At 48.9% G+C, this 25,256-nt stretch overlaps 1 protein-coding gene across 3 annotated transcripts; it reads left to right on the forward strand.

The window, feature by feature from the left end:
- Positions 1-18,988: 18,988 nt before the first annotated feature.
- On the forward strand, positions 18,989-25,256 carry LOC139684729 (zinc finger protein 420-like). 3 transcript variants are annotated; one of them, XM_071580952.1, is made up of 4 exons: positions 18,989-19,068; positions 20,666-20,764; positions 22,526-22,604; positions 22,793-25,256. In XM_071580952.1, exons 1-4 carry the CDS (start codon positions 19,060-19,062, stop codon positions 24,544-24,546), a joined length of 1,941 nt encoding a protein of 646 aa, XP_071437053.1. In that variant the 5' UTR covers positions 18,989-19,059; the 3' UTR covers positions 24,547-25,256. The 3 variants fall into 3 exon arrangements, with proteins under 3 accessions (XP_071437053.1, XP_071437054.1, XP_071437055.1); XM_071580953.1 differs by lacking the exon at positions 20,666-20,764 and having other exon boundaries at positions 19,031-19,068; XM_071580954.1 differs by lacking the exons at positions 18,989-19,068; positions 20,666-20,764 and adding an exon at positions 21,791-21,925.

A 25,256-nucleotide genomic window follows, 5' to 3' on the forward strand; every position in this document is an offset into this window, starting at 1 on the left:
GGAGGAAGGGCTGGGGGGAGTTTCTCGAGGCTCTGGTTGGCTGCTGTCCCACCCCCCAAACTGAGACCCCCAAAGATCCTCCCCAAAGGAGGGAGGAGCAGTTTTCTGGGGACACTCAGCAATTCTTGCTCCTGTGCAGGGGGGTCTGCAGGGACTTGGGGGGTCTCACCAGGGTGCTTTGCCCCAGGACACTCTGCCTCGGGCTCTGGGGGTGGGGGGTGACAGGTGCTCTTGAGCCCTTCCCTTTTTTCTATGCCACTTCCACAGCCCAGGGGGTCATCACTGCAGTTCCCCCCCTCCCCACCCCACTGTCCCCTCTGGCCACCCTGGTGCTGTCCCTCGTGCTGGGCAAGGAGTTGTCCCAAGGGATTTTTTGGGGAGATGGTGCCCCTTCTCACGCCATCCCTGATGTCCTTGACAGGGCTTGGCATCCCCTTCTGCAGGGTCCTGGTGGGTGGCACAGAGGGGACAGCCTCTTTGTCCCTGCCTGAATGGCATCTCCAGGAGCTGCGGAGGATCCTGTGCCCCCCGCCAGGTCCCACATCCATCCAGGGTCCCCTCAAGGCAGGGACAGGGTTTGACAGCCCGGGGACAGCTCAGGGTCACACAGAGCTGGAGAAAATGGGGCTGGGACAGATGCTTGGTGGGAATGTGGGGGCCAAAGGGGGTGGATGTGGGAGCCAAAGGGGATGGATGTGGGAGCCAAAGGGGATGGATGCGGGTGCCAAAGGGGGTGGATGTGGGAGCCAAAGGGGATGGATGTGGGAGGCAGTGCTGCTGGCACTGCTCAACAACCACCTGCACAAATGAACGAGGCCATTTCCTGGCTCTGCTCTCTGGCGTCTTCAAGCATGTGATGAACAGGGAGCAAAACTTCCCTGACACTCTCCTGAGACCCCTCAGTGGAACCCCAGGTGAGCAAAGCCCCCCTGAGCACACCCAAGTGTGTCCCCGCCCTGCTGCAGGGACAGACTCCCGGCCCCAGCACCACCTCTGCCCTCCCCAGCTCTGCCAGTCCTGCTCCTTCCTCTGCACTGGGGAGAGGGGACAGGAAAAAGTTGCTTCCCCTTCCTGCTTCCCAGCCCAGGAACAGTTTTGGAGCTGCAGCTGCTGCTCAGAACCCACAGCTCAGGCTGCTTTGGGGGTGGTTTTATTTAACCTTTCCCTGGAGCAGAGGCCCTGCCCAGGGGTTGGAAATGGTTCTGTGTGGGGAAGGCTGGTGGGTTTCGTCCCCCCTGACCCACCCATGGGTGGAGAGGCCCTTGGGAGGGGGTTTGTGAGCTGTTGTCCCCCCACCCAGAGGAATCTACTGGAGCTTTGATCCAAAACAGGTTTGAGGGTGAGTGGGAGTCAAGATACCTGGGAGAGAAGAATGAGGGGAAAAGCTTTGAGGGAGCAAGGTTTCTGTGCCTCCATCCCCTTTTCCCATCTCTTCCTCCCCCACCTGGTTTTCACCCCAAAACACCCCAAGCTGCAGCCTGGAGCAGAAGGAATTTGGGGCTTGGGGACAGGAACAAAATGATGCATCAATTAAACCTTCTTAAAAATTCAAGCATTTGGACAGAAACACAGGCAGGGGGTTTTCACTTGGAAAATATTTCCCTGTGGGAGAGGTACCAGGTACAGGAGCTGCTAATAATTTTATTTAAAGTGGTGATGACAGGAACATCTGATGGGCATTGATGTGGGGGTTTATACAGTTTTAGTAAGTATAGAAACCCTTTGCAGTTGCCAGTGACTCAACAGCAGCATCCACAGGTATGTCTAGTCTGTATCAGTTGATCCTTGTTCTGCTTTTTTGATTTTTTTTTTCCTTATAAATATTCCACAAATTGCTCCTATGGGATCAGTTTTGGTTTGCTGAGGAGAGCTGTCACTGCTTGGGGGATTATCACTTTTTTGATTATCAGCTCTGTGCCCCATGTGGATCACCTGGAATGGTGGTCACCAGGTCTATGCCCACATGGGTCCTCTGATTGGTGATGGAGTTGGAGCTGAGGACAAAGCTCTTCCCACACTGAGGCACTCGTGGGGCTTCCCTTACTGGTGGGTCCATTGGTGTTTGGCCAGGGCAGAGCTCTGGGTGAAGCTCTTCCCACCCTCGGGACACTCACAGGGCCGTTCTCCATTAAGGATCATGTGGTGGTGGATCAGGCTGGAGCTCCACCTGAAGCTCTTCCCACAATTCTGACGCTTGCAGGGCTTCTCTCCTGTGTGCAGGCACTGCTGGGTGATGAGGCTGGAATTCCCACTGAAGCTCTTTCCACATTCCAAGCACTTGTCACTTGTGGGGCTGTTCCCCCGTGTGCAGGCACTGGTGGCTGCTAAACTTGGAGCTTGGCTGAAGCTCTTCCCCCATTTCAAGCATTTATAAGACTCCTCACCTGTGTGGGAGAAGAGTTTGGAGATCTGGCCATCTCCACAACCCCTGCCAGCAGCAAACACTCTTTGGTGCTGACTTGGCAATGGCAGTGGAAAAAAGTGTTGTGTCTTTGTTTGCTCAGCAGGGCATTGAGGAGCTGAGACTTGGAAGAGGAGGAAGTGCCAATGTGGATGAAGGACACAATGGGGGTCTCTGACTGATAAAGCCATTTGTTATTGTAACTGTTAATTACTGGCTGCTTTCCTGACTTCTCAGCCTCTTTCCAGCTCCTTCTGATTTGACTGAGGGACCAGAGTAGGAACTCCACCTGGGCAGTGCCAGGCTTGGGCACCAGCAGAGGCAGAGCCAGTTGGCAGAAAGCGAGCTTGGTTGCAATGGACTGTCTCAGGAAGTCATCAGCACAGTGGAAAATTGCCATCTGCAGGTCCATGGGGTGCACATGACTGTCCCCGGGTGCAGGTTCAGGGGCTGCTTTCTTCAAAAGATGCAGAAAGTTTTGAAAGTGGTCTGAGGGTTCCTGCTCTTGCTCTGTGCTTTCTGACACAGGGCCAAGGCCTGGCTTGCTCTCACCCCTGCAAGTCAGGTACCTCACCCGATAGTCCACACTCAAGAGCTTCTGCAAGATGTACAATGGCAGTTCCTGGTCCTTGCTGGGCTGGCTGTCATGCACAGATGTCTTGCAGATGATGTGGAAATCTCCCATCCCCAATTTTCTTGGATAGTGACTCTCTAGTCCAAGGCGCTTGAGCAAGTGGAGGAACTCTTGGTTTGCAGTGGCTTGATTTGCTGTGGACCTGCTGCTGTCTGACTTGGATTTGGACTGACTGGAAGGCTCCCTTGTTTGAAAAGTGTCTTCCATTTCCTTGAGTATGTTCTGCATTCTCTGATCATCCCACGTATTAGCCAAGCTCCCACTGATGAAAGAATACAAGTCACGTTCCAGCATCTCCCAGTCCTTGCACTCCCTGTGCCTTGGAGGACATTCTTTATCCCTGTGGACCACAAGCCTTCCATGTGATCTTCCATGAAAACTAAACGCTCCCTCTTCTGCTCTGGGGACAGCTCTTGACTTTTGGGTGTCACAGTCAGACCCGTCAGCAGAAGGGAGGCTTCAGCTCTGTCAGCATCTTGCTCCTTCAGATTCACATACTCTTTATGTGATGCTTCCATTTCCTTTGTCATGTACTGAATTTCTGGGTGTCCAAGGAGATGCTGGAAAGTTCTGTTTTCCACCTGGTACCCTGTGCTGGTCACAATTAAGAGCACCAACAGCTCCATGTCCTTCTGAGCCCTTTCCTGGAGAGACTGGAGTAAGGAATATATTGCATGGCTTGTAATGCAGGTGGCTTCTATCTTTGCTTCCTGAGCAGCAGAAGCAGAGGCTGCTGGTGCATAGGTGACAGTATGGATGTGCTCCATCATTTGCTGCAGTGTCTGGATGAGCTCTTCAAGCTCAGAGACATTGGGAGTTTTGGGAAGCCTGTGCTCGGTCTGGAATTTCCATGGCATATTGAAGGAAGACGCTTCATCTCTTATTTTAAGGACTTTCCGGAGCACCTTTTTCTCCCAGGGCTGTCGCACTTTGCACTCCAGCTGAAGGTAGTCTTGGTATTGCAGATCTTGCAGGACTTCTCTGCACTGCACTCACAGGATCTGGGACACTTTGGGGAGCCAGTATCCAGCCTCCAGCCCTTCCTCCTGAAATGCCTCTGCCAGGAGCTTTGCCTTTCCCTCCCTGTCTCGTGTGTCGTCCTGCAAAGCCATGGCCATGGAGGAAGCAAAGAGACTTTCTCTAAGGTATGTGGTGAGAGGCCCCAGTGAGGAGCAACACCTGATTCCCAAACCCCTTCCCAAATTTTACGCCTGTTTGCTCAATATTTCTCACTAAGCATGTTCTGAGCTTTTTACCAGGACTTGGTTATCACTGAGTTTGTTGTACTGTAAACCAGAGATGATAAATTAGGTAGTGGTCGACATAAGAATAGAGCAAAGTGGTAGCTAGCCAAGGTTTTTTCTACTAGATTTGGCTGGGTCACCTATGAAAAGCAGCAAGCTGGGTCAAAGCGAGGAAGACCTACTGAGTCCCTTGTTTTGGGGATGAAGAACAGAAGGATCCCTCCTCAAAATTGATGCCAGAAGAAAACACCACCCCAACTCTGCCCAGACTCTGCCTGTAATCAATATGTAATGAGAGGTTGTAATCCTTTGCATAATGAATGAGAAATGTTGTAATCACTCATGTTCAAATGTATAAATTAGCTGCTTTGACACCTGTCGAGGGAGCAAGTTTGTGTGGCATGAGCTGACTCACTTCCCTGCGCAGAAACAAAGACCTTTGCTGCTAATGGAATACAAAACTTTCTCTTAGCAGTTCTTTTTGCGGTGCTTTTCACTATCAGATTTGGCACCCCAGCAGGGCGTGTCCACCTGGCTGCACAATCTGTCAGAGACTGGGGACTCCCTGGGCACCCCTAAGTGAGTTTTACCTAGAGGGGCTCCCCCTTCTTTGGTGGCTTTTAGAAGGGTGGAAAAGAACTTGCTGCATTTTGGCAAAAGGTATTTATGTTTTCCTTTCCTGTAACCTAAAAGAACAAGAGATGTCTTGTTGCAGACGTGAACAGGGGTTGTGAAACATCCTCCCCAGAGTTCATCTTCCTGCCTGCACCTGGATCTTTATCTGTGCCTGTATAGGATTCTGTTTAATCCTCCAGAGGAGAAGGGGCTGTGTTGCCGGTAGGCAGAGTTCCCCTTTAAAAAGGGAAATATTCCCTCTACAGAGTTAATTATCTGTACCTGAATCTGTTATCTGTGGAAGAAAATTCCAGAGTTCTGTGTTTCTCTGTGTTTTCTGTATCAAAGAAACTGCTCTGTGCTTTTCTGTGCTGCTTTTTATGTGTAATTGTGGCTTTGTCCTGTCAGTGTGTCTGAGCTATTTGCTTCATGTGTGTCTGAGCCAAACTCTTGGATGTGCCTCAGGTTTTATTTGTGACCAGTGAATGAAATGTGGGTAAAATCTTAAGTTTGATTAAAGCAGCATTAGTGATATTAAAGGAGAACTGATGAATTGGAGCTCGGTGGCAATAATTGTTCTTGGTATATTATATGTTAGCTTAGTTGTTATTTTGAGTTGTCTTATTTGTTTTTGGAGAGGATATTGTAAAAATAGAGCAGTTGCTGTGTCTGAATCAAGTGAAACATCTGTAGTTGTTTCTATGCATGAAGAGAAACAGTGCACTGTGCCAGATACCTTGACTTGTAAAACCTGTTTGGAGTACTGTATAATGGAAATAGAATTTGTGCAGTTGACTCTTGAATGATTTAGGTATTACAGATTTGAAAGGTCCCTTGGAAAATATAGTGGGTTTTTTTGGAGACCTCTTCCCCACCCAGAAGCAGGACTAGACACAATAGTGTCCATCTTGTCTCTGAGAGGGGGCTTCCCTCGATACTTAAGATTGGCTCTTGGAAGTAAAGCTATTGATTTTAGTGTGTGGTTTGTGTGACAATACAAGCTTGCTGTGTCGGTGGAATAGGGAAATATCTTGTAGATTTTTGTGGTGACAACAGGCTTTTCATAATAGGAAAGAGATTGACTAAAGCAATAGATAGCAAAACTCCCCTAGGATGTGTACTGAAGCATTGGAAGGAGCTGGGAGGGATTCCAGGTGGAAATTTGAGTAAAAAGAAGCTTTTAAAATACTGTGGAAGTTTGTGGCCTCCATATATCTTAGAGGACGGAGAAAAGTGGCCACCACAGGGGTCCTTTATTTTTAATACCATCCTGCAGCTTATATTATTTCTCAAAAGAGAAAATAAGTGGGATGAAGTGATGTATTGTCTTGGGTTGAGCTGACAAAACGCCAACTGTCCAAGACAGAGTGAAAAGGGAAGAAGAGGGAGAGGAAAAAAAAACCCGCTAAACGAGGTTTATGCTGAAACTAACTATATGTATTTATACAGAAAAGAGAAAATTAAGAGAAAACTACAGTATAACACACACACAAGTTATATATAACAAGAAATAACGTCTCACTTCTCAGTTAATACAAAGTCTATTACTCTAGATTCATAAGCACTTTAAAAAAAGACACCCAGCAAGAACCAAAGTATAACAACAAAATGTTTTTACTTCCCTGAACTTAAACTAAATTCAAGTAGCAGCAGCCGGAGCAGGGCCCAGCACAGTAGAAGAGCTGTAGCATGTCCGGCTTGTACCCCAGCCATGGTGGAACTGACTAAGACACCTCCCACTGCTGCAAACATATCTTGGGTTTGCGTCATCTGGTATGAAATATTTCCTTGGTTACCCAGTCAGGTGAGAGCTGACTCCCAATCCACCTAGATTCTCTGAGCCTGCTAATTTGAGGCCTAGCTAAAACTACTACAACTTTCACCTCTTATTTCATACCAAATGACGTCAAACTTATATTTTATAAGTTTACATTTATTTATTTTTGCGCTTAAACAGTCTTTGTTCTTTCCAGGGCAGTTTTCCACCTCTCCATATTGTAGGCAAGAGTCCATTAGGATGAGGTAGGTACTTCAGGCGGGAAAAAACAGTTCATCATTGGACACCAACACCAGTTCAGCTCAGGTCTTTTTCATCTGATGGTTCGTTTTTTGCAACACAGAAATCAAAATGCAAGTTACTTTTTTTTGCCCCAAGGTTAAATGTCTTTGAGACACACATTGGGATTATCCCATCTTCTTCTCAGGGGTCACTATACCCTCATTAGGGTGACTATTCTCACACAGGGGTTACTGTCTCCACACTGGGGTTTCTATCCCCTTCTTAGGGGTCTCCATCTCCACACTGGGGTCACCATCCTCTTTTTAGGGGTCTCTATCTTCACACTGGGGTCACCATCCTCTTTTTAGGGGTCTCTATCTTCACACTGGGGTCACTATCTTTTTTTCAGGGGTTTCACAATAGCAAGCACATGTTGCACAATTGTGGATAACCTTAGAAATTGTGTTCATGGTTAAATCTACTTCTTGGCCTCGTCTCTTGGCCTTGGTATCTGAAGTAGCAGAATATGATGATGAGCACCAGAAGTGCACTGCAAACAGTCACTGAGATCAGCAGGGCCTTATGGTGGATGTTTCCTTCAGCCAAATCTCGATTCTTCAGTGGTGGCAGCGTAGGGTGAAGGTGTTTGTTACAGTAATCTTGGCCTGTGCAACATTCAGTAGATCTTCTTTGGTGTGGAATAGGAGTGTCCTGACACTGGAAGTCTGAGCCCTCTAATCCAAGACATCCTTTGGTGACTAAATGTCCACCAGACTCATCTTCTTCTATTATGGTTGATGCCAAAGGGGTTTTGTTCTGATTTTCACATTTTGTAGATTTTAGGAACACAGTAGTTGTAGATTTTTAGAGGGTTAATATTTCTAACAGTTTAATGCCTTTCTATCACTACCCCTGTCCCAGAACAGGGAGCTCAAATTCCTTTAGTTAATTAATCTTGTTTAGACTCCTTTCCAAGGTAGAGCTGAAGGATATCAGAAGGCCTACAGAATGAAACATAAACACAGATCAAAGTGCCCCAAAAGCCAGGACTGAATGAACTCCAAGAGACCTTTGTGTGCCTGAGGAAGAGGAGCTGATGAAGACAGAGGGTCTTGATGACCCCAGACCCAATTCCAGGGGGTTGGACCAGGGGTGGGACTGGGGCTGGACTGAGAAATGTGTAAAGCAATGATTGGAGGGATCTTATTATAAAAGCCATGGAAGCAAGAACTGAGGCACATGCATGTCATCCTGTATTCCTGTGGGCTGTAGGCCCTGTGATATTAAAGGACCTTTACTTTTTACCTTACCCTACACTAACGTGGCTCGAAGTCCTGTTTTTGGGGGAAGGGTCATTCCCGGCATCAGAGGCCACTGGAGGCCACCCAAAATAGTAATGCAGATGAAGCTTGAGCCAAATTGTTCTGTTTGTGGTGTCTCTTACTGTATCAGGAGAAGTGCTGGAGGCAGGTGCCTACTGTGCCCTGGTGCCCAGCTCTCGCCATCCGCCCAAGTCCTCTGCTCCTTCTTTGTCACTTCTTATGGCCATGAGGCACCAGGACTCCTTATGCTTAAAGAAAAATGATTACCACCCCAGAAATGGGCACTTTTGAGGTTCTTCCCTTTCCCTTTAAAAAAGGGAACACAGATTTTTTTTTCCTGTGATTGTAGACAGATCCCTACGTTTACACAAAGGAAAGAGCAAGTTAATAATTCCTTCTCACAAGGAGCTTTCTCTTACCCAGTGGTTGTTTGTGTGAGTCACAGAAGTTTCAACTTTACCAGTGGATCCAAATGGACTTCATTTTCACTCACATGCAAAATCCTTTATTTTGCAGTGGGCAGGGGAAAGAAAGCAAAAACAAAAGCCAAGAAAAGGGGCACTTGTTTATCATCACGGTACTATCCCCATCAGATTTCTTGGGAACATGAAGAGCTTTTTCAAACAAGTCACACTGAACCATATTCATACAGCTCCCAATTACCTTAAATGAAGGATGACCTTCCCTGGGACAAGCCACCCACAGGAATCTGGCCACCCACATTAATGATGGCAGGGATGTAACGGCTTCATTTCTATACTGTGGGAACCACATGAAGGGTTATGGAAAGTTACCTCTACAAAGAGGTGGCTCTTAAGACAGTCTCTATTACAGCTCCTCTGAGCTACACGGACTACTCACCTTTTTTTTTTTAAATGCTGGAGTGCAATAGTATTTTTATAAATGAAAAAGTTGTTTTGCTTTCATTTTCAGCAGTTCTCTCCAATTTTTTTTAATGTAACAATATACTTTTTTTACTTCTAACTAAAAGTTTTATTTTCATAAAATTAAAGCAGTATTTTTTAAACAATCAAAATAATACTGATAACAACAATAATAATAATAAAATAATAAGTGGCTTTCATAGTGATAAGCGAAAACGCTGCAAAAAAAGAACTACTAAGAGAAGGGGCTTTTTCTTTTAGCAGCAAAGGTGTTTATTGACAACGTTGGAGGCACAGCCAGTTTATACTGGGCCAAAACTTGCCTAACTTGTTTGTGGAAAATAAGCTATTTTTAGTCTTATGTCCATAGTTAACACCTTCTAATTTCCATATTAATGACTGGGCAGAATCTTGGGCGGAGCTTTCCTTTTGGCTTCGAGTTTGGGTGGTGCTCTCCTGACTTCATCCCTCAGGGTGGTCTTGAAGCGTCTTCATCACTGCTGGACTTTTGCCTTTTCTTTGCTCGATGACATGACCTGTCAATCTTGTAAAATCTTGGCTCTTTACCCTTTCATCCTCTTGAAATGTCCAGCTTAGTTTAATGTGTGACTCCTCACCATGGGACACTGGTCTCTGTAATTACTAACGGTACGTACCAGAACAAACAGATTCAGCACTCCAAGCTGTTCAGCGGCCGTGCTGTGCAAACAACATTTTGCCGAGCAGAATTAGAAATTTTACAAAACTAGGGGTTTTTGGTCTCTTTTCTCTTTCAGTCCCCCCTGTGTTTCAAAGCATACAAAGTCTTTTGTTTAGTTTTGGTAGTATTGGGTTTCAACATGCATGTATTATTGCTGATATCACTTGTATTTTTTAGCTTTAGTGCTTAATTTGCACTGTAGCTACACACTGAGCAGTGCCAGTAAGATTGTTGCTGCTGCTGTAATTATGGTTGGGTGTACCGGGGACTTTAAAGACTGTGAGGCGGTGGGCAAAGAGCTTATGAAAATGTTTCACTGCTGGTGGGTTTGTTACTTGTTTAACTTTGGTTAAGATAGTTTTAATGCCTTCAGTATCATGTTTAATTTGCTATAGCATGTGCTGAGTTATTTTGTTCAGGTGTCTTAGCATTTCTTTAAACAGGTTAATATTTATGCTAGTTCTGCAATTCAGGTACATCATGATACAACATCTAATTAAAATTCTAACACAGGCAGCTGTTGCTCACATAAAATACTTTGCTAAAACACTTAATAAAGGCTTGAGACTCTGACTATTTTAAAATAAAAGCTTGTGTTAAAGTTATTATACTTATTAAAAGTTTAACAACTTGTGTCAAGTGAATTCGAGGGTAGTTGGTCTCACAGGTTCTGAGGTTTATTTTTCTCATGAGTTTTCAAGGGAGGCTTTTCTTTTATCCAGACTGCTGGGAATGAGGTCAGCAACACATGAGACAGTCCATTTTATTTTTCTTGTAGAGGGTCTCCTGAAAAATTCTTAGCATGCACAATCACTAAAGGTACATAAGTACAGTTTGCAATCAGGTAATATTATTTCATTTAACAGAATTTTAATAACTTCTTTTGATTTGTTAGTTTTGCACAGGAATGTTTTCTGGTCACTTGGGGAAGGTATTTGTGAAAACCGAAAGATAGCAGAAATTCCCCCCCCCCCTCCCCCATGTTAGGAGCTTAAGAGTCAATTTACTAAATTTTACTTAAAAGGTGTCTTTTGTTTATTGCTTTTAGTTGTGTTTTAGTTCTAGTATTTGGGTTATTTCTGAGACATGTTTAACATTGAAATGTAACTTTTTTTATTTTTGTGAACAGATTTGGCTTTTCTACTCAGGTTTTTAAATATTGATATGATAAATTTAATTTTTAGTATGTTTTGTCATGCTCAGCTTTACAAAATGCTAAACTAATTTTTCAGGTAGTACTGACTTTTTATTTTTTTAAATTATTATTATCTCAATTACTGGTTTTGCTTCTGGTTGTACTTTAATTTAGATGGGGCTTGCCCATTTTGACTTACTTGGTGTGTTCATAGCTCAGACTTAGGATACACTTAATTTAAATTTGGTTAATATTTTGATTATTTTGATTATTCTGGTTTAGTTCTACACAGTTTACAGCTAAACTCAAACCTGTTATTAATTGCTTTTCTTTTTTTCTTTAATTCAGTTTTACTTTGTTTAAATTTGATTAAAGATTTTGTAACAAATTTTTGCCCAATAAGTGTTTGTATAAATTTGGTAAATATAAAAACTGATGTACTCTATTTGTTTACTTAGGGGATTTCAAAAGAAAGTTTTCTCTGGTTGACCAGTAGCACACCTGTGACTTGGACAAATTTACTACTTTTAACAAAAACTATAGTTCCAGTGTCAAGCAGCAACAGTTTTTTTCTAATGTTTATATTTTTATATTAGAGTTGCTACTACAATTTTAAATGCCACCACATCTATTGCATAAACCCCTGATGCCGTGAATGACCCTTCCCCCAAAAACAGGACTTCGAGCCACGTTAGTGTAGGGTAAGATAAAAAGTAAAGGTCCTTTAATAACACAGGGCCTACAGCCCACAGGAATACAGGATGACATGCATGTGCCTCAGTTCTTGCTTCCATGGCTTTTATAATAAGATCCCTCCAATCATTGCTTTACACATTTCTCAGTCCAGCCCCAGTCCCACCCCTGGTCCAACCCCCTGGAATTGGGTCTGGGGTCGTCAAGACCCTCTGTCTTCATCAGCTCTTCTTCCTCAGGCACACAAAGGTCTCTTGGAGCTCATCCAGTTTTGGCTTTTGGGTCACTTTGACCTATGTTTATGTTTCATTCTGTAGGCCTTCTGATATCCTTCAGCTCTTTACCTTGGAAAGGAGTCTAAACAAGATTAATTAACTAAAGGAATCTGAGCTCCCTGTTCTGGGACAGGGGTAGTGATAGAAAGGCATTAAACTTAAACTGTTAGAAATATTAACCCTCTAAAAATCTACAACTACTGTGTTCCTAAAATCTACAAAATGTGAAAATCAGAACAAAAACCCTTTCGGCATCACCCCTTACAATTGCAAAACAAATTCTAATTTTAGGTTTTATTTAGCGTGGCATGCTCATAGTTAATTTTTCAGCACTGCCACATTTTGGCAGGGTAATACCTTCAACAATATGATCTCAGGTGTTTCAGGTATTCAGTAACTTTTCTGGAAACAAATAAAACCACACAGAAAACAATAACTTCACACAAAACTCTTAACTTTTCTTTAAAAATAAGACATACACTCAAAACTTTCAACTTTTCTGAAAACAGAACAACAGCACAGCAGACAGTAACCACTCACACAAATCTTAACTTTAGGTTTTATCCACTGGGGTATTTTATAGGCAATCTCCCAGAGGTACCACTCATCTACAGCACAAGAGCCCACATGTTCAGAGGGGTTATAAACAAAAACTTATTTTAAACACACAGTAATTTCTTTAAAACCAGAATCACACACACAACTCTTAAAATGCACATCAGTGATTAATTGTAAATCAAACATAAAGTACCTGCACAGACTTCACACTCGGCTCGTGGCTGGCCATGGCTTAGCAATTCACTAATCACACGTATACTTTAAATCACTTTAACATCCTTTTTCACAGTATACAAGACAGCTCAGACACACAATAACTTTTACCTGTGTCTCATTCACTAATTACACATAAATAATTTGAAACAAAATGCACATGAGAATTGGTACACACAAAGGCTTGGCTCAAACACACTTACAACCTGGGCAAACAGCTCAGACACAGACAAAAACTTAGACGGTATCAAACAGCGCAAGGCCACAATTTGCACAGAAAGAAAGCAATGCTGTCAGAGCACACAGAACTGCCAGCTGTGTCTGTAGGATTTTAACACTTAAAGCACAGAGTAGTTTTTCTAATACAGAAAACACAGAGAAACACAGGATTCCGGAATGACAAGTACAGGTACAGAAAGCTCTGTACAGGGAATAATTCCCTTTTAAAGGGGTGTAATGGTTTGACCCATGGCTTGCTCAGTAACCACTGTATCTAAGGAAGTTACAAGTATTCCACACGTGTCTTCCACATAGCAGGGGGGGAAGTGGTTTTTGGTCTCTTCTCTCTTGGCCAAGGAGCTGGTGGGAGGTGGTTGGAGTCTGGTCCCTCCGGTTGTTGGTGGTTCTCCTATCCTGGGTGAGATTGTTTCATTCTTGTTCCCCTTCCTTGAGGTTTTTAATTGTGTTTGTTTTGATTCATTCGGTTTCTTCAGGTTGGGTTGGTGTCTTCCCTATTTTCTGGCTAATCAGTCCCCTTTTTCTTCCCTTTCCCTTTCCCCTGGGGGTGGGATCCTGTGTATTGTGTATACAGTGTGGTTTGTGAATGTTAGAAAATATAATTTATTCTTCTTATTCAGTTCAGTTTCTTTAGAGTGCATTTCTTTTCAGTGGTTTCTTCTTTCCTTTGCTGGGAAAGTTCTGGGAGGGGGAGGGGGGCCAGTCCAGGGTTGGCAACAGCGAGGCCAAACCTGCGACAAGGGGACATTGCCTACTGCTTCTGGAGGAATTTAACACCCTGTTTCCTCTGGAGGATTAAACAGAATCCTATACAGGCACAGATACAGATCCAGGTGCAGCCAGGAACATGAACTCTGGGGAGGATATTTTGCAACCCCTGTTCATGTCTGTAACAAGACGTCTCTTGTTCTTTTAGGTTACAGGAAAGGAAAACATAAATACCTTTTGCCAAAATGCAGCGAGTTCTTTTCCACCCCTGTAAAAGCCACCGAAGAAAGGGGAGCCCCTCTAGGTAAAACTCACCTAGGGGTGCCCAGGGGGTCCCCAATCCCTGACAAATGGTGCAGCCAGGTGGAAATGTCCCATCTGGGGTGCCAAATCTGATAAGCGAAAACACCACAAAACAAAACTACTAAGAGAAAAATTTCTATCTAACAGCAGCAAAGGAATTTATTGACAACGTTGGAGGCACAGCCAGTTCAGAGTGGGCAAACACTTGCCTAACTTGTTTGAGTAAAATAAACCATTTATAGCTTTAAGTTCACAGTTAACACCCTCTAATGTCTATATTATTAACTGGGGGAAATCTTGGGCGGAGCTTTCCTTTTGGCTTCGAGTTTGGGTGGTGCTCTCCTGACTTCATCCCTCGGAGTGGTCTTGAAGTATCTTCATCACTGTTGGACTTTTGCCTTTCCTTTGTTCAGTGACATGACCTGTCAAACTTGTAAAACCTTGGCTTCAACTCTCCAAAATCTTTGCTCTTTACCCTTTCATCCTATTGAAATGTCCAGCTTAGTTTAATGTGTGACTCCTCACCATGGGACACTGGTCTCTGTAATTACTAATGGTACGTACCAGAACAAACGGATTTAGGGACTCCAGGCTGTTCAGTGGCCGTGCTGTGCAAACATTTTGCAGAGCAGAACTGGAAATTTCAAAAAACTAGGGTTTTTTTTGGTCTCTTTCCTCTTTCAGCTCTATTTGAGCTCTCTTGTGATAAGAAGTAACACAGAAGCTCCTCCTAGAAGTTTACAAAGCTACTAAATACTTCCTTCAAAATCATGAATAATTCTTGGTAACACTCAGCAGTCTCAGCTTCAGTGACTCAAAACACAGAAGTTTTATAAATTTTTACATGGAAGGAGAAACTGTCTTGAATATCCTCATTATCCTACAGATACAGATCAACTTCTGGGCAACATCATGAAGCTTAGTACATGAATAATAAGAAACCCTAATTTTCTTTGCAGCATTTGAAGAGGAAATAATTGATAAAAAAAGTACAGTGGTAAGAAAAATCTCTTTCTACTTTTCATATGTATCTGAAAAAGAGAAGAAAAATGCCACCAATGTAAAAGATTTAGAAAACAATTACTTATTTGCTTCAAAAGTTTGGAAATATTTGGAGCTTGTTCATGGAGCTCAAAGCACAGAGTTGAGTTTCTGTGGCAGTTGTGTTAGAACTGTGAGGCAAAATAAAGCAGCAGAGAATCTGCATTAATGGACAGTCACTGCCATCAGAACTGCTGCTCTCCATTTCTGCTCTCTGGTTTTAGAGGAGAGCAGACTGTAAATAAAGCTGCAGGTACACTTCAAAGGCTTTTTAGTGTGAATTGTAGAAAGTAGAGCCCTTTTACTTAAAGTAAAAAATAAGTGGCGGAGGAACTGGGCTTCACACCAATCTATGAGATTCACAGTTGTAATGGTTTGCCCCATGGCTTGCTCAGTAACCACTGTATCTAAGGAAGTTACAAGTATTCCACACGTGCCTTCCACGTAGCAGGGGAGGAGGGGTTTAGATTTCTTCTTCCCTTGCTTGGCCGAGGAGCTGGTGGGAGGTGGTTTGAGTCTGGTCCCTCCAGTTGTTGGTGGTTCTCCTGTCCTGGGTGAGATTGTTTCATTCTTGTTCCCCTTCCTTGAGGTTTTCAATTGTGTTTGTTTTTATTCATTTGGTTTCTTTAGGTTGGGTTGGTGTCTTCCCTATTTTCTGACTAATCAGTCCCCTTTTTCTCTTCCCCTCTCCCCTGCGGGTGGGATCCTGTGTATTGTGTATACAGTGTGGTTTGTGAATGTTAGAAAATATAATTTATTCTTTTTATTCAGTTCAGTTTGTTTTGAGTGCATTTCTTTTCAGTGGTTTTTTCTTTCCTTTGCTGGGAAAGTTCTGGAAGGGGGAAGGGGGGCCAGTCCAGGGTTGGCAACAGCAAGGCCAGACCTGCAACAAGAGTGAAGACATTTTATTACCCAAAGCACACAGTTTATATGGGATTAGAACCACAGTTTAGTGGCTAAAAGAGTTACACACCACCACACTAGAAACTTCAGTTGGTTGAAACTTTTTTCTCACAAGTCCCATGTTTATCTTATTTCATCCTGGCTGTTTTCATGCACCTGCAGAGCCCTGTGAATTCCTACTCTGTGAATTCCTGGGGAGTTACCTCCTCCCTACCAGCCAGCAGCAGCTGAGCCCTTTGCTGCCTCTGGCTGACAGCTGAGTCTCACAGGGCTTTCTATAGGTCTGAACTGCTCACTTTTGATTTTACTGTAACAACATTTACTGATCAATCTTGCACCCTCACCACTAAAATGTGAGTCATGGCACTTACTATCTGTTATGGTCGCAGGACAGTGATCAGCTGAAAGCAGATCCTTGTGTTCCTCAGGCAACCCAGAAGGATGTGGGCACATAAACCACTGCCCCAAAATCACACCAACACCAGGCAGAAATGCAGAAAGTCTAGAGGTAGGGCTGTCAACTTAAAGAACAGAACATAATCAAAAAGGAAAAGGAAAGAGGTAGGTCATAAAGTCCTAAAAAGGAAATGAAATATTGCCAATTAGAGAGACAATGGTAATATTGTCCTAATTTGGAAGACAGCAGTAAAAGAAAATGACAGGAAAAATATTTAAGAAAGAAGAATATTGTAAAGTCTACAGAAAGCTACAGAAAAAAACAAAAAAACCCTGGACGGGCACATCAAAAAGTGGCAGATAAAATCTGATACCTTGAAGGAGATAAATTTGATAATTTCTTCATTCTGTACTGAAATTCTCTGTTTAAATTCTTTTCCCCCTTATTTTCATCCTCCCCTTGTTCCCTCATTGGAAAAAGGCATCTAAGAATGAAAGAAGCTGCGACTGCCTTAATGGAACAGGAGGGGCCACTCTGAAAGGGCAGTGGGGAAAGAAGGGCCCAGTGAAACACTGAGCTCAGGGCACCAATGCCCTCCCTCCCTGCAGAACAAGGGATGCTTCTTACAAGTTCTGCACAGACACATTCAGAGACCACGTTCTCTGTAGGAAGAAAACACAAACCACGTTTCATTCCTCAGCAAAGCAGCTGGGTAAGGATTGGTCCCACTCCATGTACATACTTACAGCTTGGGCATTTCTCATGCTCACAGATTTTATTCCATCTGCCTGGGCTGCCATTGCAATTTCAGTGATTGCAATACCAACAATGACCAACACGGAGTCAACATTCTATAAAGAAAAATGTTGGAAGAAATCAGATTTTCCCCCAAAAGGCAGCTTTAATAAGCACATGCCAAATGCAGACATGCTAACTACAGAGGCAGTCAAAAACTAAAATGTACCAACATTTACAGTCCCACAGAAGTGCAGAGGTCACTGTGGGAACACACACAATGCCAGCTGGTGTTTGCAGCTCAGCCCTCTGTGGCTGGGAGAGCCCTGGATTGTGGAGCCCGACAAGGGTGGGATGAGGGTTCAGTGCCTCAGTCCATGTTCCTCCAGTGCTTTCTACTGACCAGTTCTTTCCTGGGACTCCTCTGCCCCTCTCCTGTTTCTCTGGAATCAGCTCCATCTACTCAGAGGGAGCCTCACGCCATCTCATGTTTTCACACTTTCACAGAAAATTGACCCCAAAAGTGTCCCGGGGTAGCGCCGAGCCCAAAGAAACACCCAGAGACAGCCCCTGCTCGTTTTTACTCCCCTGAGCCCCTCCCTGGGTGTGTCACGGGCCGAATTCTGCCAAGGTCGGGGCCAGGTCTGCCCCAGCTCCAGCTAAGAGACCCCCCCGAGCTCTGCCCGCGGTCTGGGAGGCACAGGAGGCGCATCCTGCTGGCCCGGGCCGGGCCCGGAGGGCTGTGGGCACTGCTGGGGGGCACGGGGGCCCCGGGCGGGGAAGGGACAGGCTGGGGAAATGGACAGGCCGGGAAAGGGACAGGTTCGGCAGAGAAAGGAATCAGTGCCGGGCTCTGAACGCCGCCCGGGGCTGCTCGGCGGGACCGGGCCCAGGCACGGACAGGCCGCTCCCGGCCGCGCACGCTCGTTCTCTGCGGGCCCCTCCGGGCTGGCGGGAGCTGCCCCTGCCCGCTGTGCCCCTCGGTGCCCGCTGTGCCTGCCACTGCCCGCGGTGCCCCCCGGTGCCCGCTGTCCCTGTCGCTGTACCCTCTGACTCTATCCCTGTCCCCGCCCCGCCCTCACCCCCGCCCGCCCCGATCCCCGCCCCGCTCCCCGCCCTCACCCCCGCCCTCACCCCCGCCCCGCTCCCCGCCCTCACCCCCGCCCCGTTCCCCTCCCCGCTCCCCGCCCCGCTCCCCTCCCCGCTCCCCGCCCCGCACCCCGCCCTCACCCCCGCCCCGCTCCCCTCCCCGCTCCCCGCCCCGCTCCCCGCCCTCACCCCCGCCCCGCTCCCCGTCCCGCTCCCCGCCCCGCTCCCCGCCCTCACCCCCGCCCCGCTCCCCGCCCTCACCCCCGCCCGCCCCGCTCCCCTCCCCGCTCCCCGCCCCGCTCCCCGCCCTCACCCCCGCCCCGCTCCCCGCCCTCACCCCCGCCCCGCTCCCCGCCCTCACCCCCGCCCCGCTCCCCGCCCCGCTCCCCGCCCTCACCCCCGCCCTCACCCCCGCCCCGCTCCCCGCCCCGCTCCCCGCCCTCACCCCCGCCCCGCTCCCCGCCCTCACCCCCGCCCGCCCCGCTCCCCTCCCCGCTCCCCGCCCCGCTCCCCGCCCTCACCCCCGCCCCGCTCCCCGCCCTCACCCACGCCCGCCCCGCTCCCCGCCCTCACCCCCGCCCCGCTCCCCGCCCTCACCCCCGCCCCGCTCCCCGCCCTCACCCCCGCCCCGCTCCCCGCCCCTCTCCCCGCCCTCACCCCCGCCCTCACCCCCGCCCTCACCCCCGCCCTCACCCCCGCCCCGCTCCCCGCCCCGCTCCCCGCCCTCACCCCCGCCCCGCTCCCCGCCCTCTCCCCGCCCTCACCCCCGCCCCGCTCCCCGCCCCGCGGGGCCCCCCATGGCCTCCCCCCGCCAGCCATCACCGCCAGGGGGCGGGGCCGGCACCACGCGTGACAGACAGGAGGCTGGGCCAATCAGAGAGCGGGGGCGGGCCCGAGGGACCCCCCACCCCTGCCCCGGAAGCGCTTCCCATTGGACAGAGCGCGCGGCCAATCCGGGCCCGGGCGTGTGGCAATGGCGGAGGTGCGTGGGGGCCGCGCGGGGACCCCGCGGGAAGAGGCGCTGCCCGGGCGGGGTCGGGCACCCAACGGGCTCCCCAGGGCACTGGGCACAGCCCCGGGCCTGGCACAGCTCACGGAGCGTTTGGAGGGCCCTTCGGGGCACGGGGTGTGACTGCTGGCGATGGGCCTGTGCGGGGCTTAGGGCTGCACTCCGTGATCCTTGTGGGTCCCTTCCGGCTCAGCGTATTCTGGGATTCTGTGATAAAATTGGGTGCCACGATCCGTGGATGATTCCACGGAAGGGGTATATACTTTTATTTAACTTTAGAAGGCGGTCACTTTTTGATTAGTAATATTTATCGTTCTCCATTCGGGCTCAGGATGCCGTATAGGCTCCTGCTGTGTTAGTTTGAGTGAGAAATATTTCTCAAGGAGATGCAGGGCTGCGTGGGTGATGCAGAGGGAGTTGTCCAGTCCCGCAGTGCTGAGCCCTGCCCGGCTGTGCACCAGCACTGCCCTTTCTGACACATCTGCGGTGCAGCCAAAGCTCTCCGGGATTTGTTTCTAAACCAGGCAGAAAGGGCCCTGGGGGGACTGAGTGACAGGAGTCTGAACAGGAGCCAGCAGAGTGCCCAGGTGGCCAAGAAGGCCAAGGGGATCCTGGCCTGGATCCAAACTAGCGTGGCCAGCAGGCCCAGGGCAGTGACCTTTCCCCTGGACTCTGCCTTGGGGAGGCCACATCTTGAGTGTTGTGTTCAGTTCTGGGCCCCTCAGTTCAGGAAAGATCTTGGGGGGCTGGAGCGGGGCCAGAGAAGAGCAGCGAGGCTGGAGAAGGGACTGGAGCACAAGTGCTGTGGGGAGAGGCTGAGGGAGCTGGGGGTGTTTAGCCTGGAGAAGAGGAGGCTCAGAGGTGACCTCAGCACTGTCTGGAACTCCCTGAAGGGAAGTTCTGGCCAGGTGGGGGTTGGTCTCTTCTCCCAGGCACTCAGCAATAGGACAAGGGGGCACGATGGGCTCAAGCTCTGCCAGGGGAAATTGAAGTTGGAGAGCAGAAAAAAACTCTTTCCAGAGAGAGTGCTCAGGCATTGGAATGGGCTGCCCAGAGAGGGGGTGGATTCCCCATCCCTGGAGGTTTTTAAGGTGAGATTGGCCGTGGCACTGAGTGCCATGATCTGGTAAAGGGACTGGAGTTGGACCAAGGGTTGGACTTGATGATCTTGGAGGTCTTTTCCAACCCAGTCCATTCTGTGATTCTGTGATTCCAAGGCCTGTTTGGGAACTGGCACAGGGTCCCGTAGGGGCAGCCCGTGGCCGGGCTGTGTGGGAGCCCAGGGGGGGCTGTGTCGGGATAGGCTGAGATGGAACCCCGCAAGGACCTGAAGCCTCTCAATCCCCCACATTCCTTCCCCCCTCCGTGTGTTTTTCCCTGAGGTTTTTCCTAATGGCCCCTGGGTTGCTGTGAGAAATGCTGACATTTACCAAGAGAATTGAGAGGGGACAAAGTCGTCAAAGCAAAACTAAACTTTTATTTAACAGATGGGCTGAACCGGGTGTGTCTCTCTCTGGCCCAAGAGACAGACCCAGAACAAAAACCCAGAACTTTTTCTACCCTCTTCCAGCCGGAAAGGTCCCTGCCCCCGTTCCTGTTGGCCGGTACTGAGGGACCCACAGTCCAGCCTGATCCACCTCCATGCCCGGACCTCCAACCCCCTCCAAAAGTGAGAAAACCCACTGGAAACAAACTACCCCACCCCCCATTCTCTTAAAGTTTCTTTGGCTTCAGCAAACCCCTAATTCTGTTTCTAATCATTCACCCCCTCTTTTCATGTTCCTTTTGCTGAAGCTCATGCTCAGTTCCTCTGTCTGTCCCACATGGATGAGTTTGGGGGTTGGGGTTTGGTTTTTTTTACTGGTCTCGGGCTGCCATTCCATGTTGGGGTTCATCATCTTCTTGCTTGGAGGACCTTGGAGGTCCCGGTGGGGTGCAGGTGCCCCCGGTGGGGGTCGGTGTTCCCGGGTTGGGCATCGCCAGCCTGGCCCGGTGGGGGCACATGGTGGTCTGGGGACCCCCGGGGTGGGGTGTGGGTGGGTGGGACCCCCGGGCTGGGGAGATGGGGCGATCCCAGAGATTGGGGACCGCCCTGGGGGGAAGTGGGACCCCCGGACCCTGAAATGGGAGCCTGGATTGAGACCCTTGGGACAACAAACTGGGGAACGCAGAGAGGGCTGACACAGGAACCCTCAAGAAAATGGATTTTATCCCTTCCCCATAAAATGATGTGGTCTTTCCTGATTTTTAATCAGACCTGTACGAACTTTGTATTTCATATTAATTTTTGATTTTAGCTTGTAGCCAAGTTTGTCAGTTCTCAGAGCTTTAGACAGAGAGGAATTTAACCCTGAAGCTGTAGGATAGACTTTAAAATAAATCAAACCCCCTGTTTAGATTAGAGGCTGAGCTGTAAGAAATAAACCAGAAACCCTGTCCAGGTCAGAGGCTGAGCTGTAACACTGTTTAGTTAAAAGGAAATGCAGAGCTGCAGAGCTCAGAGCAGCCCATTGGAGTGTTCAGTCACCCAAAATGGTCTGCTTGACTTTGGGGAGGAGTTTCAGCTGTAACTCAGTAAATAAACCTGGAAACACAAAAGTCTTCTGGAACATCTCAGGGGGGTCACGCCCCACGTTCCCAGGGCTGAATCAAAGGAAGGATTTTATTGGATTTGACTGTTTCTTAATTCAGGAGCATTCTCTGGGAACTCAGCACCCTGAGCAGAGTCAGGGGAGAAGGGACCCCAAAGCCTCCAGCAATAGCTGAGCAGGTCCTTCAGCATCCCCAAGAGGGAAGACGCACAGAACCCCAGAGTGAGGAGACCAGACAGGTCTGTGGGAACTCCCAAGAAAGGGATGTGGGGGCTGAATCTTCATATTTGGGAGCATTTTGGGGCTGAATCATGATCTTCTGCAGTTTTAGGGGGTTAATCTCGACATTTCTGAGAAGTTTTTTGCCTGAATCTTGGTATTATGTATTTTTCTGGGCTGAATCTTGGTGTTTTGGAGGTTTTTACAGACACAAGTATTGGGTCACCCTTTACTGGGATAATGTAGATCAGCTCAGCGGCGGTCGAGGAGGCAGAGACAGCTCAGACTGCAGTGGGATCAGGAGGCTCACCCAAGGGAAAGGACTTTACTTTTAGTAACAGCTTCACTTTTACCTACTCCTGTATGTAACATGCCAGCACACTATTGGTTAGTGGTTCACCTCACACACATGGAGAGATCCTACTGGTTACAAGGCATTCACATTCTACAGGTGCCTCTCTGGTCCTTCAGGATGTATTCATCAGTCACCTCAGACCTTAAGAGATCCACACACACTGTCACCCCCACACACAAGATGCCTGGGGACTTCCAGAAATGGACTTGGGCATCAGAAACCCCCAATCCAACTCACTCACCCCTTCTTTTTCCCCTCAAACCAGAATTTCTCCTTCCCAAACCTTGGCCAGATGAAGGAGGAGGCTGCAAGGAAGAGGAAGATGCGCCAGGACCCCCAGGCAGGTGAGGAGGAAGTCAGTGCCCCTTTGCCCCTCCCTTGTGCTGCATCTTCCAGCCCAGCATGGGCCCGGCTGCAGGACAGCCCCGCTGCCGACGCCGTCCTGCCGGGGCCGGGTTTGGGGGGATGTCCTTGGCATTCCCTGTGGGCCAGAGGCAAATCCCGTCCCTGTCCTTGTTCCTTCCTGCCCCAGGCCCAGAGCTGAGCACGGAGAGCACGGAGGACAAATCCCCCTGGCAGAACCTCAAGGCAGAGGCTGTTTTGAACGGCTCCAGGGCACAGGAGGTCACTGGGGAGGAAAAGTCATGGAGATCCCACATAAGGAGAAGGAGCTGCAAACACAGCCCAGGGCACTTTGAGGAGAAAATACCCACCCTATGCCACGAAGGTGGCCAGAGGTCCAACCTGATGGTCCATGAGCAACTTTGTGCAGAGGAGAAGCCCTACAAGTGTTTGGAATGTGGGAAGAGCTTCAGGCAGAGCTGCGACCTGATCCGCCACCAGAAGATCCATACTGGGGAAAGGCCCTACAAGTGCTTGGAATGTGGGAAGAGCTTCATCCAGAGCTCCGACCTGATCCACCACCAGAAGATCCATACTGGGGAAAGGCCCTACATGTGCTTGGAATGTGGGAAGAGCTTCATCCAGAGCTCCGACCTGATGCGCCACCAGAAGATCCACACTGGGGAAAGGCCCTACAAGTGCTTGGAATGTGGGAAGAGCTTCTGCCAGAGTTCCACACTGATCCAGCATCAGATGATCCACACTGGGGAAAGGCCCTACAAGTGCTTGGAATGTGGGAAGAGCTTCCGCCAGAGCTCCAAGCTGATCCGCCATCAGGTGATCCACACTGGAAAAAGGCCCTACAAGTGCTTGGAATGTGGGAAGAGCTTCAGTCAGAGCTCCAGCCTGATCCGCCACCAGATGATCCATACTGGGGAAAGGCCCTACAAGTGCTTAGAATGTGGTAAGAGCTTCGGCCAGAGCTCCAAACTGATCCAGCATCAGATGATCCACACTGGGGAAAGGCCCTATAAGTGCTTGGAATGTGGGAAGAGCTTCAGTCAGAGCTGCGACCTGATCCACCACCAGATGATTCACACTGGGGAAAGGCCCTACAAGTGCTTGGAATGTGGGAAGAGCTTCTGCCACAGCTCCAGCCTGATCCACCACCAAATGATCCACACTGGGGAAAGGCCCTACAAGTGCTTGGAATGTGGGAAGAGCTTCTGCCAGAGCTCTGACCTGATCCAACACCAGATTGTCCACACTGGCGAAAGGCCCTACAAGTGCTTAGAATGTGGGAAGAGCTTCCGCCAGAGCTCCTGTCTGATGCGGCACCAGAAGATCCACACTGGGGAAAGGCCCTACAAGTGCTTGGAATGTGGGAAGAGCTTCCGCCAGAGCACCTGTCTGATCCGGCACCAGATGATCCACACTGGGGAAAGGCCCTACAGGTGCTCGGAGTGTGGGATCGGCTTTCGCCACAGCTCCAACCTGATTCGCCACCAGGTCATCCACACTGGAGAACAACCCTACAAGTGCTTGGAATGTGGGAGGAGCTTCAGAAACGGCTCCAACCTGAGGAACCACCAGCGCCTGCACTCCGCAGAACGACCCTACAAGTGTTGGGAGTGTGGGAAGAGCTTCTGCCAGAGCTCCAACCTGACCCGCCACCAAAAGATCCACTCCGAGGAACGGCCCTACGAGTGTCCTGAGTGTGGGAAGAGGTTTAAGACCAGCTCCACTCTGCTCCTGCATGAGAGGACACACACAGATGAGAGGCCCTTCTGCTGCTCCGACTGCGGGAAGAGCTTCAACCGCAACTCTCACCTTGTCCTCCACCAGCACATCCACACCGGAGAGAGGCCATTCAAGTGTGATGAGTGTGGGAAGAGCTTCAACCACAGTAGTAACTTGTTCAAACACCGACTGACCCACAAGTAGAGGAAGTCCTGCCAGTGCCCTGACTGGGAAGAGCTTCGTTCACTGCTCCAACTCCATCACCCATCACAGAACCCACATTGGGCACAGAGCTGGTGACCCACGTTCCAGGTGATCCCTGCTGGGCACACACCTGGTGACCCACGTTCCAGGTGATCCCTGCTGGGCACAGACTTGGTGACCCACGTTCCAGGTGATCCATGTTGGGCACTCACCTGGTGACCCACGTTCCAGGTGGGTCCCTGCTGGGCACAGACTTGGTGACCCACGTTCCAGGTGATCCCTGCTGGGCACACACCTGGTGACCCACGTTCCAGGTGATCCCTGCTGGGCACACACCTGGTGACCCACGTTCCAGGTGATCCATGCTGGGCACTCACCTGGTGACCCACGCTCCAGGTGGTCCATGCTGTGCAGTGTATTGGGTTTGGGTGCCCAGGTTTTGGTAGTGGGGGGGTTCCAGGGGTGGGTTCTGTGAGCAGCTGCCAGAGGCTTCCTCCATATCCAGCAGAGCTCCAGGACAGACTCTGGACCAAGGCCCAACCCAGCAGAGATGGCAGTGATGCCGCAGGGAGAACATATCGAGGGAGGAAAAAGTGCTTGTGCAGATGGAATTGGGTGCAGAGAAGAGCAGAGGGAGAACATGGCAGAGGAACAGCTCTGCAGAGCCCAGGGCAGGGCAGAGGGAGGGGCACGAGGTGCTGCAGATGCCA

This window comes from Pithys albifrons, chromosome Z (genome assembly GCF_047495875.1).
Source record: "Pithys albifrons albifrons isolate INPA30051 chromosome Z, PitAlb_v1, whole genome shotgun sequence".
Classification (NCBI taxonomy): domain Eukaryota; kingdom Metazoa; phylum Chordata; class Aves; order Passeriformes; family Thamnophilidae; genus Pithys; species Pithys albifrons.